At 54.4% G+C, this 12,703-nt stretch overlaps 1 protein-coding gene across 1 annotated transcript in view; it reads left to right on the top strand.

Annotated features, from left to right (window-relative positions):
* The window catches only part of SRF (serum response factor), a 35,513-nt gene extending 23,133 nt beyond the window's left edge, over window positions 1–12,380 (top strand). Inside the window, exons 6-8 of the mRNA XM_074949771.1 lie at window positions 8,536–8,727; window positions 9,955–10,031; window positions 10,607–12,380. Coding sequence (XP_074805872.1) covers window positions 8,536–8,727; window positions 9,955–10,031; window positions 10,607–10,705 — 368 coding nt within the window. The 3' untranslated portion in view covers window positions 10,706–12,380. The remainder of the gene's footprint in view (window positions 1–8,535; window positions 8,728–9,954; window positions 10,032–10,606) is intronic.
* The last annotated feature ends 323 nt before the right edge of the window (window positions 12,381–12,703 follow it).

Raw genomic sequence — 12,703 nt, 5'->3', positions numbered from 1 at the left:
GGCAAGCCAGCGATGATGTCACGCTGGTCCCCATCTCCAGCGCACCACTCGCCGGTGCCGACCACCCATGGGTGGGGTGGGGAACCACATCAGTCCCCAGAGGCCTGGCAGCGCTCTTCGGCACCGGCCAGTATTGCTCCTCCGTGGTCTACTTTTTCGGCGTCTGAGGCAGAGTCCTATCACTCGGACAGGTCCAGCAGCAGGAGGTCTAGATCTAGGTGACACTGCCAGCCCCCTTCAGCGCCGTGGCCACCTCAATGGCAACCCCACCAACTCAGGTCCCGGGAGTTTGAAAGGGCCACTATCGTCAGGCCCAGGGTCCAAGCCAGGCGTCGAGATCCAGATTGGCATCAATCACACTGGCATCCGTCCCCCCCTTTGCAGCAAATGGCACTGGGTCTATCTCCGGCGACAAATCCCACACTCCTGCCTGCCACTTTGAGCTCCTCACTGACGATCCCAGTGCCATCGGCACACTAGCCCCACGAGCGCTGCGACCCCCTGGGTGCCAAGGGCAGTGACCAGGGCCATGGGCCGGTGTTTTCGTCCTCGTCCTCCCCAGATGAGGCTGTTGCGGGCATGTCAACGGCTCCAGCCTTGGAGGGGAGTAGGGTCCTGCAACGGTTGTTGTGCACGGTGGCCCAGAACATGGAGATCCAGGCAGAGGCGGTGGTAGAGGATGCGGATCCCATGGTGGACGTCCTCTCCCCATCTGGACCCTTGCGTATCGTGCTGCCACTTATTAAAACTATAAATGAAACCACAAATGCTTTGTGGCAGACTCCAGCCTCCTTGCCTCCCACAGCGAGGAGAAATGAAAAACACTATTTCGTCCCCTCCAAGGGGTATGAGTACTTGTACATTCACTCCCCACCCAACTCCCTGGTGGTGGGTGCTGTGAACCAAAGGGAGCGCCAGGGGTTCCAGGGACCCTCCCCTAAAAACCAGGAGGCCAAAAAGCTTGACTTATTCGGGAGGAAAGTCTACTCCACCAGTGGTCTGCAGCTCCAGATTGCAAACTAACAGGCCATTGTAAGCAGATACTCCTTTAACACCTGCGGAGTGATGGCCAAGTCTGTTGAGCTGATGCCACCAGACTCCCGTTCCAAATTTAAGGCCTTGGTGGAGGAAGGCAAATTCATTTCTAGGCCCTCCTTGCAGGCGGCTCTTGAGGGTGTGGATGGTGCTGCCCGTACCATGGCTACGGGGGTGGCCATGAGGAGGTCCTCTTGGCTTCAGGTCTCTGGACTACCTCATGAAGTCCAACAGACCATCCAGGACCTACCCTTTGAAGATCAGGCATTGTTTTCTGAAAAGACAGAAGACTGCACAGTTTAAAAAACTCGAGGGCTTCCGTCAAGTCCCTGGGTATACACATCCGCCACACAACGCAGGCATTTAAGGATGCAACCTGCTCCGTGATTTTATCAGCAAAACTGACAGGATGGCTCCCAGAGGAGGAATAAGAGTGGCAGGAAGAGGCCACACCCATCCTTAGGCCAGGGCTCTGGCCAGACCAAGCCTTCTGGGGGCCAGAAACAGGCCTTTTGGAGGTGCGCACAAGGACAGCGTACCAGATCAAGAACTGGATCTACCCCACCTTACTTTCTCGTCCCGACTATCCCCTTTCTACCGTGCATGGTCCCGTATCACTTCAGACCGCTGAGTGCGCCACACAGTAGAAAGGGGATATTCCGTCCAATTGTGTGCCCTCCCACTCTTCCATCCCCCTTCCCCTTCCCCCTCCCTCTTCAGGGACCCCTCTCACGAGCAACTCCTTACCCAGGAGGTACACTTACCCCTCTGAGTAGGGGCATTGGAAGAGGTTCCTCAGGACTAGAAGGGTAAGGGCTTCTACTCCCAGTATTTCCTAATACTGAAAGCCAAGGGTGGGCTCAGACCCATCCTAGGCTTGTGAGAACACAACAAGTTTGTGAAGAAACTCAAACTCGTCGGCCTCCATCATCCCTTCATTGGTACGCCACCCTCAACTTGAAGGACACGTACTTTCACATAATGATAACTGTCCCACAGAAAATACCTCAGGTTTGTGGTGAACAGCACCCACTATCAGTTCACGGTCCTCCCGACTGGCCTGTCAACGGCACCTCAAGTATTCACCAAGTGCCTGGCATGGTGGCCGCATTCCTGTGCACGCAGCAGGTACGGGTGTTTCCGTACCTCGACGACTGGCTGATCAAGGGCTGATCCAGGGCTCAGGTAGAGAGGAAGTTGCCTTCATAAGAGCATCTTTCGATGAACTGGGACTGCTACCGAATGAGGGGAAATCAAAGCTGTCCCTGGTTCAGAGGATAGGATTTGTAGGGGTGGTACTGGATTCGACACATGCCAGGGCGTTCCTTCCAGAAGCGAGATTTCTCGCCCTGGGTTACATTGTTCAAGGTCTCAGACAATTCCCCACCACCACAGCACGGAACTGCCTGAAACTTCAAGGACGCATGGTTGCATGTACCTACGTAATACAGTATGCCAGACTCAGACTTTGACCCCTTCAGTCATGGCTAGCGTCAGTGTATCTGCAAGTCTGGGACAGTTTGGACAGGATTGTAACCCTGCCTCGGCCGGTACTCAACTCCCTCCTGTGGTGGCTCGACCCGCAGGTAGTAGGTGCAGGGTCCCCTTCACCAGCCCTCAGCCGTCCCTCTCGCTAGTGACAGACGTGTCAGACTTAGGCTGGGGGGCACATTTGGGAGACCTCAGAACCCAAGGCCTCTGGTCCCAGGCGGATCTTGCTCTACACATCAGTGTCAGAAAGCTGAGAGCGGTGCACCTGGCATGCCAGACTTTCCGAGCCCACCTAGCAGAGAGCTGTGTATCAGTCAGGACAGACAACCCCACGGTGATGTTTTATATCAGTGAACGGGGGGTGCACGCTCCTCTCCCCTGTGCCAGGAAGCCCTCATGCTGTGGGACGTCTGTGTAGAGCACTCGCTACACCTGCAAGCGTCGTACCTCCCTGGAGTACTGAACGAGCTGGCGGACCATCTCAGCAGGGTGTTCCACGGCCACGAGTGGTCCCTTCACCCGGACGTCGTGACCTCAATCTTCCATCGGTGGGGCTTTCCCCCCATAGACCTGTTCGCCACGCAACGCAACAGGAAGTGTCAGCGATTCTGCTCCTTCCTGAGTGACAGCCTGGGCTCCATCGCGAATGCGTTCCTCCTCCCATGGAGAGACCATCTCCTGTACGCGTTTCTGCCTACCCCTCTCACTCACAAGGTGCTCCTCAAGTTTCGGAGGGAAGAAGCTTCAGTTATATTGATAGCTCCAGCTTGGACCCGCCAGCACTAGTACACATCACTCCTGGAAATGTCCGTGAAAACCCCAGTCACCCTGCCGCTCTTCCCGGACTTACTAACTCAGGATCACGGCTGTCTCCAACATCTGAACCTCGAGTCACTCCACTTCACAGCGTGGAAGCTCCATGACTGAACCTGATGGAGCTTTCTTGCTCTGGTGAAGGCAGACAAGTTCTCCTTGGCAGCAGGAAACCCTCCAGGAGAGTCACCTACCTTGCCAAGTGGAAGAGATTTTCAGTCTGGTTGGTGCAGCACCATTTGTCCCCGACACTCGCCTTTATGCCACTTTATACTGGATTATCTTCTCCACCTCAAGCAGCAGGGACAGTCTAAGTCGTCAATAAGAGTTCACTTGGCCGCCATCTCCGCCTTCCATCCAGGCGCAGAGGGACGGTCGGTCTTTGCCAACCTGTTGGTCAGCCGTTTCCCTAAAGGTCTCGACAGGCTATATCCACAGGTCCGACAGCCAGCCCTGTCTTGGGACCAAATTGAGGTCCCATCCAGACTTATGGGGCCGCCATTAGAGCAGGGAGCATGTCACCAAGGGCTCAATCTCTTATACAAGGTGGCGTTTCTGATAGGGCCCTCCTACCTGAGGTTATCGCTAACATCAGAGCCTCCTTACGCTGTGTTCCATAAGGACAAGGTTTAGCTCAGGCCTCATCCTGCTCTCCTCCCGAAGGTCGTCTCCCAGTTTCACATCAACCAAGGATATCATCGTCCTTCCTGTATGCTACTCTAAGCCTCATTCCAGTGTCAGGGAGCAGAAGCTTCACTCATTGGATGTCCGCAGGGCACTAGCCTTCTATATCGAGAAAATGAAGCCATTCCGAAAGTCCGTCCAGTTATTCGTGGCAGTGGTGGACAGAATGAAAGGTCTTCCTGTCTCCTCTCAATGGATTTTGTCATGGATCACGTCCTGCAGCCGGGAGTGCTACAACTGGACGGGGTGCCTGCTCCTTTGATCACTGCACACTCTACCAGGGCTCAGGCCTCTTCAACTGCATTCCTGGCACAGGTTCCCACCCAGGAAATCTGCAGAGCAGTGACATGGTCCTCCATACGCACTTTCACTGCACATTATGCAATCACCCAGCGGGCCAGAGACGCTGCGACCTTTGGAAGAGCAGTGCTCCAATCGGTGGACGACCCCAGCTCCTGAATTTGGGTTTGGGAGTCAGTCACCTGATTGGATTTGACATGAACAAACCCTTGAAGAAAAACCAGTTACTCACCTTCTCGTGACTATTGTTCTGCGAGATGTGGTGTTCACGTCCATTCCAGTACCTGCCTTCCTCCCTCTCTGTCGGAGTAGCCAGTAAGAAGGAAGTGGGGGGTGGAGGGTCGGCAGGGCCCTATGTGGGGTGCCATGAAGGTGCAACTCCAGGGGGCACCCAGACCGACCCAACAGATGCTGCTAGGGGAAAAATCTTCCAGCTGTCGTGCATGCGACATGCACGCACCTGATTGGAATGGACATGAACAACAGTTAAAAGAAGGCGAGTAACCGTTTTTTCCCCAATCGGGGGAAAAGGGCCAGACTGGTTAAAAAAAACTGATCTGACTTAGATGGGAATGAAGGCAGCTGGTTTTTTTTTTTTTTTTTTTTTTTTTTTTAATTATATTTGACACGTTTGGTCACAGAGATCCCCTTGGGACCGTCACCTGATGTGCTGAAATTACTTCTGAGCCCCTTTTCCCTGCCAGCCTGGGACTTCAGTACCCTGCCTGCTGCAACACAGACCTGCCAGCCTGCTGCAACACAGACCCAGGGTCTGGGCCACGCCCCCAAAGCTGCAGACTTGAACTAAAAACAGCTCAGCAGGTCACCTATCTCCAGCACCCAGATACTCAGCTCCCAATGGGATCCAAACCCCAAATAAATCCATTTTACTCTGTATAAAGCTTATATAGGGTAAATTAGTAAATTATCCGTCCTCTATATCACTGCTAGAGAGAGATGCACAGCTGTTTGCTCCCCTAGGTATTAATCACTTACTCTTGGTTTAAGTATAAAAAGTAGGATTTAAGTGGTTTCATAGAATATCAGGGTTAGAAGGGACCTCAGGAGATCATTTAGTCCAATCCCCTGCTCAAAGCAGGACTAATCCCCAATTTTTGCCCCAAATCCCTAAATGGCTTCCTCAAGGGTTGAACTCATAACCCTGGGTTTAGCAGGCCAATGCTCAAACCACTGAGCTATCCCTTCAAGTAATACCAGACAGAACAAAGTAAGGCACCAAGCAAAATAAAGCAAAAATACACAAGTCTAAGTCTAGTACATTTAAAACACTGATTGCAGATAATATCTCACCCTCAAAGATGTTCCAATAAGCTGCTTTCACAGACTAGACTCCTTCCTAGTTTGGGCCCAGTCCTTTCCCCGGTACAGTCTGTTAGATCCAGCAGACATCTCAGGTGGCAAGCAGGGGTTTTCTGATGACTGGCGGCCCCCATTGTCCTGCTCCACCCCCTTTTATAGCTTTGGCACAAGGCAGGAATCTTTTGTCTCTCCTGGTCCCCACCCTTCCTGCTAAATGGAAAAGTACCAGATTTAAGATGGATTCTATTATCCTGTGCCGTGGTCACATGTCACTGTAAGACCCCGAGTCTCCATTCCCCATGGGCTGGCCCACAGGTACACAGGAAGGTTTGCAGGTAAATAAACCATTTACAACCAATTGTCCTAGTCAGTGGGAGCCATCACGATTCTAAACCACCATTAATGGCCTACACTTTGCATAATTACAATAGGATCTCAGAGTTATACTTCATATTTCTAGCTTCAGATACAGAATGATACATGCATACAAGTAGGAGGAACGTAGTCAGTAGGTTATAACCTTTGTTATGATACCTTACAAGAGACTTTTTGCATAAAGCATATTCCAGTTACATCCTATTTACACTCATCAGCATATTTCCATAAAACATATGGAATGCAACATCACGTGTATATTTTCATTTATAAAAAAAATAAATGGAAGAAAGGGGAAGTTGATAGAAATGTATATAAATGAGGAATTATAGAAAATTGGTAAGGGAAGCAAAGGGACGCAGAAATCTGTAGCAGAGATAAGGACAATAAGGAGTTTTTAAAATATATTAGAAACAAAAGGAATCCTGATAATGGTATTGGTCTGTTACTAGATGGAAATGGTACAGTTATCAAAAAATAACACAGAAGCCAGAAGTGCTCAATAAATATTTGTTCAGTATTTGGGGAATAAACAGATGATATAGTCTCATCATCTAGGGATAACACACTTTCCATTTCACTAGTATCTCTGGAGGTATTAAATAAAAAACTACTAAACTCAAGACATTTTGAAATCAGCAGGTCCAGATAACTTGCATTCAAGAGTTTTAAAAGAGCTGGCGGAGAAGCTTGCTGGACCATTAATGTTAATTTCCAATAAGTCTTGCAGCTCTGCGAAATTTCCAGAAGACTGGAAGAAAGCTAATGTTGTGCCAGTTTTTAATAAGGGTAAATGGGATGACCCTGATAATTATAGGCCTGTCAGCCTGACTTCTATTCCAAGCAAGATAATGGAGCAGCTGATATGGGACTTGATTAATAAAGAACTAAAGGAGGGTAATGTAATTAGTGCAAATCAGCATGGGTTATGGAAAGTAGATCCTGTCAAACTAACTTGATATATATATATAAGATTTCAAGTTTGATTGATAAATGTAATCGTGTTGATATAATGTACATAGACTTCTGTCAGGGGGTTGACTTGGTATCTCATGGCATTTTGATTAAAAAACTAAGAATGATATAAAATGAACATGGCATACATGACATGGACTAAAAACTGGCTAACTGATAGGTCACAAAAATAACTGTAAACAGGGACTCCTCGAGTGGGTGTGTTTCCAATGGGGCCCACAGGGATTGGTTCTTGGCCCTAGGTTATTTAACATTTTTATCCATGACCTGAAAGAAAACATAAAATCAGTCCTGATAGAGTCTGCGGATAACACAAAGCTTGGGGGAGGGGTAAATAATGAAAAGGAAGGTTATTGACTCGGCATGATCTGGATCACTTGGTAAGCTGGGCGGCAGCAAACTGTATGTGTTTTGATATGGCTAATCATAAATGCATATCTCTGGGAACAAAGAATGCAGGCCACACTTCCAGGATAGGGGCCTCTATCCTGGGAAGCTGCGACTCTGAAAAAGATGTGGGGTGGGGTGGGTAATCAGCTGACCATGAACTCCTTGAGTGACGCTCTGGCCAAAAGAGCAAACGGGAACTGGGGATGCATAGACGGGAATCCTGCGTAGGAGCAGAGAGGTTGTTTTATCTCTGTCTGGCACTGGTGTGACCGCTGCTGGAATCCGGTGTCCAGTTCTGGTGCCTACAGTTCAGTAAGGATTTGATAAATTGGGGAGGATCAGAGAAGAGCCACAAGAACGATTAAAGGATTAGAAAACCTGCCTTAGAGTGATAGACTCAAGGAGCTCAATCTGTTTAGCTTAAAGAGAAAGTTAAGGGGTGACTTGATGACAATCTACAAGAACCTTCATGGGGAACAAATATTTAACAGTGGGCTCTTCAGCCTAGCAGGCAAAGATCTAACATGATCCGATGGCTGGAAGTTGAAGCTAGACAAATTCAGACTGGAAATGAGGCGAACGACTCACCTAGGGTCGTGCTAGATTCCCCAGCACTGGTGATTCTTCAGTCAAGTTTGGGTGTTTTTCTAAAAGCTCTGCTCCGGGAATGATTGGGGCCGGTCTCTGGCCTGTGCTCTCCAGGGGGTCAGACAAGGTGATCCCAGTAGGCCCTCCTGGCCCTGGAATCCAGGATCCCCAAACCCGCAAACACCAAGCGAAGGTCACACGTAGAAGAAATCCCAGCCTGGGAACGCCCGACTGATGCACCCAGCCAACCTGCCCTCTGCTCCGGAGTGACAGCAGGAGCAGATTGTGAAGTCTCTTAGAAATCCCTGAAATCTAATGCAGGCAATTCACAGCTGGGCATGAATCCTCATGGGCCAGCTACTCCAGGGGTGCAGGGTAGGCCCTGCTGGGGCAGGGGGCGTGGGGGCTCTGGGGTGCAGTGCTTGTCCTGCTTAAGGAGTGCTGTGGAGGGACACTGTTGGTGCAGTGCAGTGTGGGGGCCCTGTGGGGACAGTGCGGGGGGGCTGCAGTTCATGGTCTCCTCTCCCGTTCCCCTGACTAGCACTTGCTCTGTTTTCCTGCCAGTGACGCTGCCAGCAACGATCATGACTTCGTCTGTGCCAACCACGGTGGGAGGCCACATGATGTACCCCAGCCCTCACGCCGTGATGTATGCGCCCACCTCAGGCCTGGCGGACGGGGGGCTGACCGTCCTCAATGCCTTCTCCCAGGCATCCTCGGCGATGCAGGTTTCCCACGGGCAGGTCCAGGATCAGGGTAAGAGGGTTGCTCCATGTGGTGCGCTCAGCTTCCCTTGTGCATGGCCCCCCACCCCCTCCCCCGTGCATCCAGCCCCCGCCCTGGGGGCACAGAGGGGCGTTCCTGAGAACTTTCTGGGAAATGTGGTCTCTTGATTCTGGGTTTAAATGAATTAAAAAGCAGGACCATAAAGCAGCATCTCGAGATGATCCTCTAGGCGGGCATTGTCTGGCTACGTGTGGCTTGGCAGAGCTGGGCATTTCCTGCAGAGACACATGGACGTGAATGGGCCGTTTCCTTGTATGCGTCCCAACCAAAGGGTGCCCTGCAGAGAGACACCAAGAACTGCCCCTTTTAAAAATGGCCACCTTCCCCATTGCTCCCACGGGGAGGCAGGCTGCCCTTAGCAAACATGGCCCCTGTCTCCATTGCCCTGTTCCTTTCTGCCTGCTGGCAGCAGCGGGATCGCCCTCTTCCCTAGCGGTGGGGGCTGGATGTGCCAAGAGCCACCTGTGACCCCAGGGCCATTGAGAAGGGTTGGGGAGGGCAGCCATTTTGAAAGAGGGCAGCTGTTGAGTGGGGTTGGGTGAAGATTTTTTTACCTCAGCCTCTGCTGCAGGAGCAACGTTCAGGCAGGCAGAGCAACAGCAAAAACTGACCCTCAGCCCTAAGAGACATTGTCAGAACCGACCCATTGCCCCAGGCCTGCTCAGCAGGGATGGGAGGTGGGGGTGGGAACGCGGGGGGCAGGAGCGGGATTTGGGGAGAACACGGGGGGCAGGCAGGAGGGGGAGGGAGACTTGAGGGATGCATGCCGTGGCACAGGAGGGGCATTTGGGGGGTGCGTGTGGGGGCAGGAGGGAGAGGGATTTTGGGGAGCGCATTTGGGGGTGGGAAGGGGATTCAGGGAGGGTGCGCAGGTGACATGGGGAACAGGAAAGGAGGGGGGATTTGGGGGTGTATGTGGGGGGAGGTGAGAAACAGGAGGGAAGAGAGTTTGGGGGGGCACAGGCGACTTGGGGTGGACACTGGCTCCTTTGTGCTGCCTTGGCGATGGAGAGCAGCAGGAAGCCCTGCTGAGCTGGCCTGTGTGTTGTGGCCACTTGGTCTGGTGTGGAGCGGGGTGACGCAGCCGGTGTGCGTGGCCGAACCGCCTCTCAAAGGCTCGACGGCTGGTGTTCCATGTGGCCCAGCCTGCCACGGCATCCTGGGGCGGAGGATCTAAGCGCTGACTCTGTGTGGCAGGTGCTGTCCCCCAGGTGTTCCTGACGGCCCCATCGGGCACCGTTCAGATTCCGGTCTCAGCCGTCCAGCTTCACCAGGTAGGCACAGAGCAGTTCGGTGGGTACCTCGCCCGCGCCTCCCACCCGGCCTCTTCCCCACACCAGCCCTGTGGATGCGTGCAGGCTGCTTCCCCTCCCCCCGGCCGCAGGGATCCCCAGGGGTCACTGGTAACGGGGTGTCCCAGCCCTGCCCTGCTGGAGGGAGGACATGAGAGAAGGCACTGTGCCTGGTGAGCTCTGACCCTGGGACGGCAGGTGCTCTGAACGCAGTCAGCCTCTGCTCTGCAGCGCCCCCAGCCTGTGGGGGAGACGGCCGCAGCCTAGGTGCCAGGCCGCAGAGGCAGAGGACCACAGCCTGGGCCGCTTGGTGGCAGCAGGGGTGGGGGAGTTGCTCTTTCTCCCTGCTGTTCGCAGCCAGGGTTCCCCATCCCAGCCCCGAAGCATTGCTCTGCCTCCTGGGGAGGCCTGGCATTGGCCCCCGGTGCAGTGGGTGGAGCTGGCAGGCTGGCTCTCCGGGTTGGCCTGTCCCCCAGGGCCCTGGCTGCATTCTGGGGTGACCCTAGAGCCGCAGGCCCCGTGACGCTCCCCGGTGCTCTCCTCCCTTCTCTCTCCAGATGGCCGTCATTGGCCAGCAGTCCAGCAGCAGCAGCAGTAACTTGACAGAGCTGCAGGTGGTGAACTTGGACACGTCACACAGCGCCAAGAGTGACTGAGAGGCCCTGTGGTGCCCCGGCCTGGGAACTGCGGCAGCTGCTGCCCGCCGGGTGCCGTCTCTGGCCTGTGGGCTGCGGAGCGTCTCGCCGGCCCCGGGATCGGCAGCGATTCCCTCTCGTATGGACTGCGTCACTTATTTATTGTTGCCTTTTCACGTTTCCTTCACACACACACACGCACGCACACACGGGGCGCGGGGTGGAACTGAGCCGGGGCTGGGCTGCGTTCGGACGCTGCGTTTCCTGTGCTTTTCTCACTCCAGCCAAAGAAACTCGCCTCTCGAGGGGAGGGCTCGCCCCGCCATGTCAATAAACAGCCTGCTGTCTGCCCTGGCTCCTTGCTGTCCAACCGGGCGTCTCCAGCTGCTGTTTGCCGGGAGTATTAGCACCGAGCTAGGCACCGGCCCAGCGACGTGACGGGAGCAGCCCCCACCGAAGGAGCTCTCTTCCTAGGTCCAGTTCTCACTCCCCTCTGCCCAGATGCCAGGGAGGGGTAGGGCAGGTCCAGGCAGCTTGCCTTCAGCATGGCCCAGCAGCAGGCTCCCTCCTGTAGACGGCAAGCTGCTCCAGGGGGTGCCCCAGGCTGAGCCTGCTCCCCTGCCAAGAGGGATGCAGGGGCATCAGCATCTTCCCCAGCTGCTCTCCTGCTGGCAGGGTGGGCTGGCCAGGACCTTCCCTGGCCCAGGTGGCAGCCCCAGGCCCGGCCTGCGTGGCAGAAAGCCCCCCAGCGGCGGTAGTGCCACGTCGTGGGCAAGATACTGCCCTTGCCTGTAGCCCTGGCACTGCTGGGACACAGGAAAGTGAGCTCTTGGCGCAGTCACTACAGCCCCACCGGCCCCGTGCAATGCCTCCTTGGCCTGGCGGGTGTCCCCGGGGGCCAGGGCGCTGTCCCAGCACCGTCCGCGAGGAGTGGGGCTGGAGGGGCGCTGCTTGGGGTTGATGCTGAGAGGAACCGAGCTGGAAGCAAATGGCGGTTTGCATTTCCCGTGATAAATGTCTCTTGTTCCACCTGGCCAAGGCAGTTGCTTTTGTGCCCCCTGGACACTAGCGAGCTGCCTGGGAGCAAGGTAACCTGGGCGTGGGTCCCTGCCCTTCCTTCTCAGAAAGCCCTGCAGCCCGTGGACGTAAATCATCTCTGCTGGCTCAGCCGGGGGCCAGCATGTGCTCTCGTTCGGGTGCCAGGGCTGGGAAGACCCAGGGATGTGGCGGCAGGATTGCTGTCTGTGCACCGCAGTGCTGCCTTGCTTTGGCCGGGGGCGCTGTCTGTGGCCGGGCACCGTTCCTGCCGTGGTTAGTGCTTTCCAAAGCACCATTTCAACAGGAGATGGAGAAACCAACTGGAACGTTAAAGGGAAAAACAGGGCCCCGGAGCTGCCGCGCAGCCTGGCCCAGGAGGCAAAAAGGGGGCGGCGCGGATTCCTTCAGGCCTCCGGGAGGGGATGTGGGGCGCCCCAGAGGGAGGTGCTTGGGTGGTGTGGACGCCGCAGGAGGGGGGCGGCTTCGCTCGGAGGGAGCGTCCTGTCCTGCTGGGGAGCAGAGAACGTAGGTTGCAGTGAGCGGCTCTTTGGGGCGAGAGGAGGCTGCTGACTCCTTCGGGAACCAAGCCGCTACTGTAACTTTTTTAAATTAAAGACAAGAAGCCTTGAAAAAAAAAAAGACTTTATTTTTCTAAGTGTTAAACTCAGTATTTATGTAATTCTCCAAGGAATTAAAGTCCAGCTCCTGTACAGTTTTCATGGGGTTTGTACCACGGTGGGGGGTGGGGGGTAGGGACAGGAAGGGGCCTTGCTTTTTAATTTGTATTGTAACCTTGGACATGGTTCCTCCAGCATTAGCGTTTAAGCTGCCCCCGCGACGTGCCCACCGGTGCTAGGCGTTGAATGGGGGCCAGCTCAGCCATTCCTGCCGGGTCTGAGCGCGCCTGCGTCCTTTGTACCAGTCTGGCCACGCTGCTGCCCTGGCGTGGCCTGCGTGGCGGGCAACAGTCTAGCCTCTGGC

This window comes from Natator depressus, chromosome 3 (genome assembly GCF_965152275.1).
Source record: "Natator depressus isolate rNatDep1 chromosome 3, rNatDep2.hap1, whole genome shotgun sequence".
NCBI lineage: Eukaryota > Metazoa > Chordata > Testudines > Cheloniidae > Natator > Natator depressus.
This window is presented reverse-complemented; position numbering and strand designations above follow the sequence as displayed.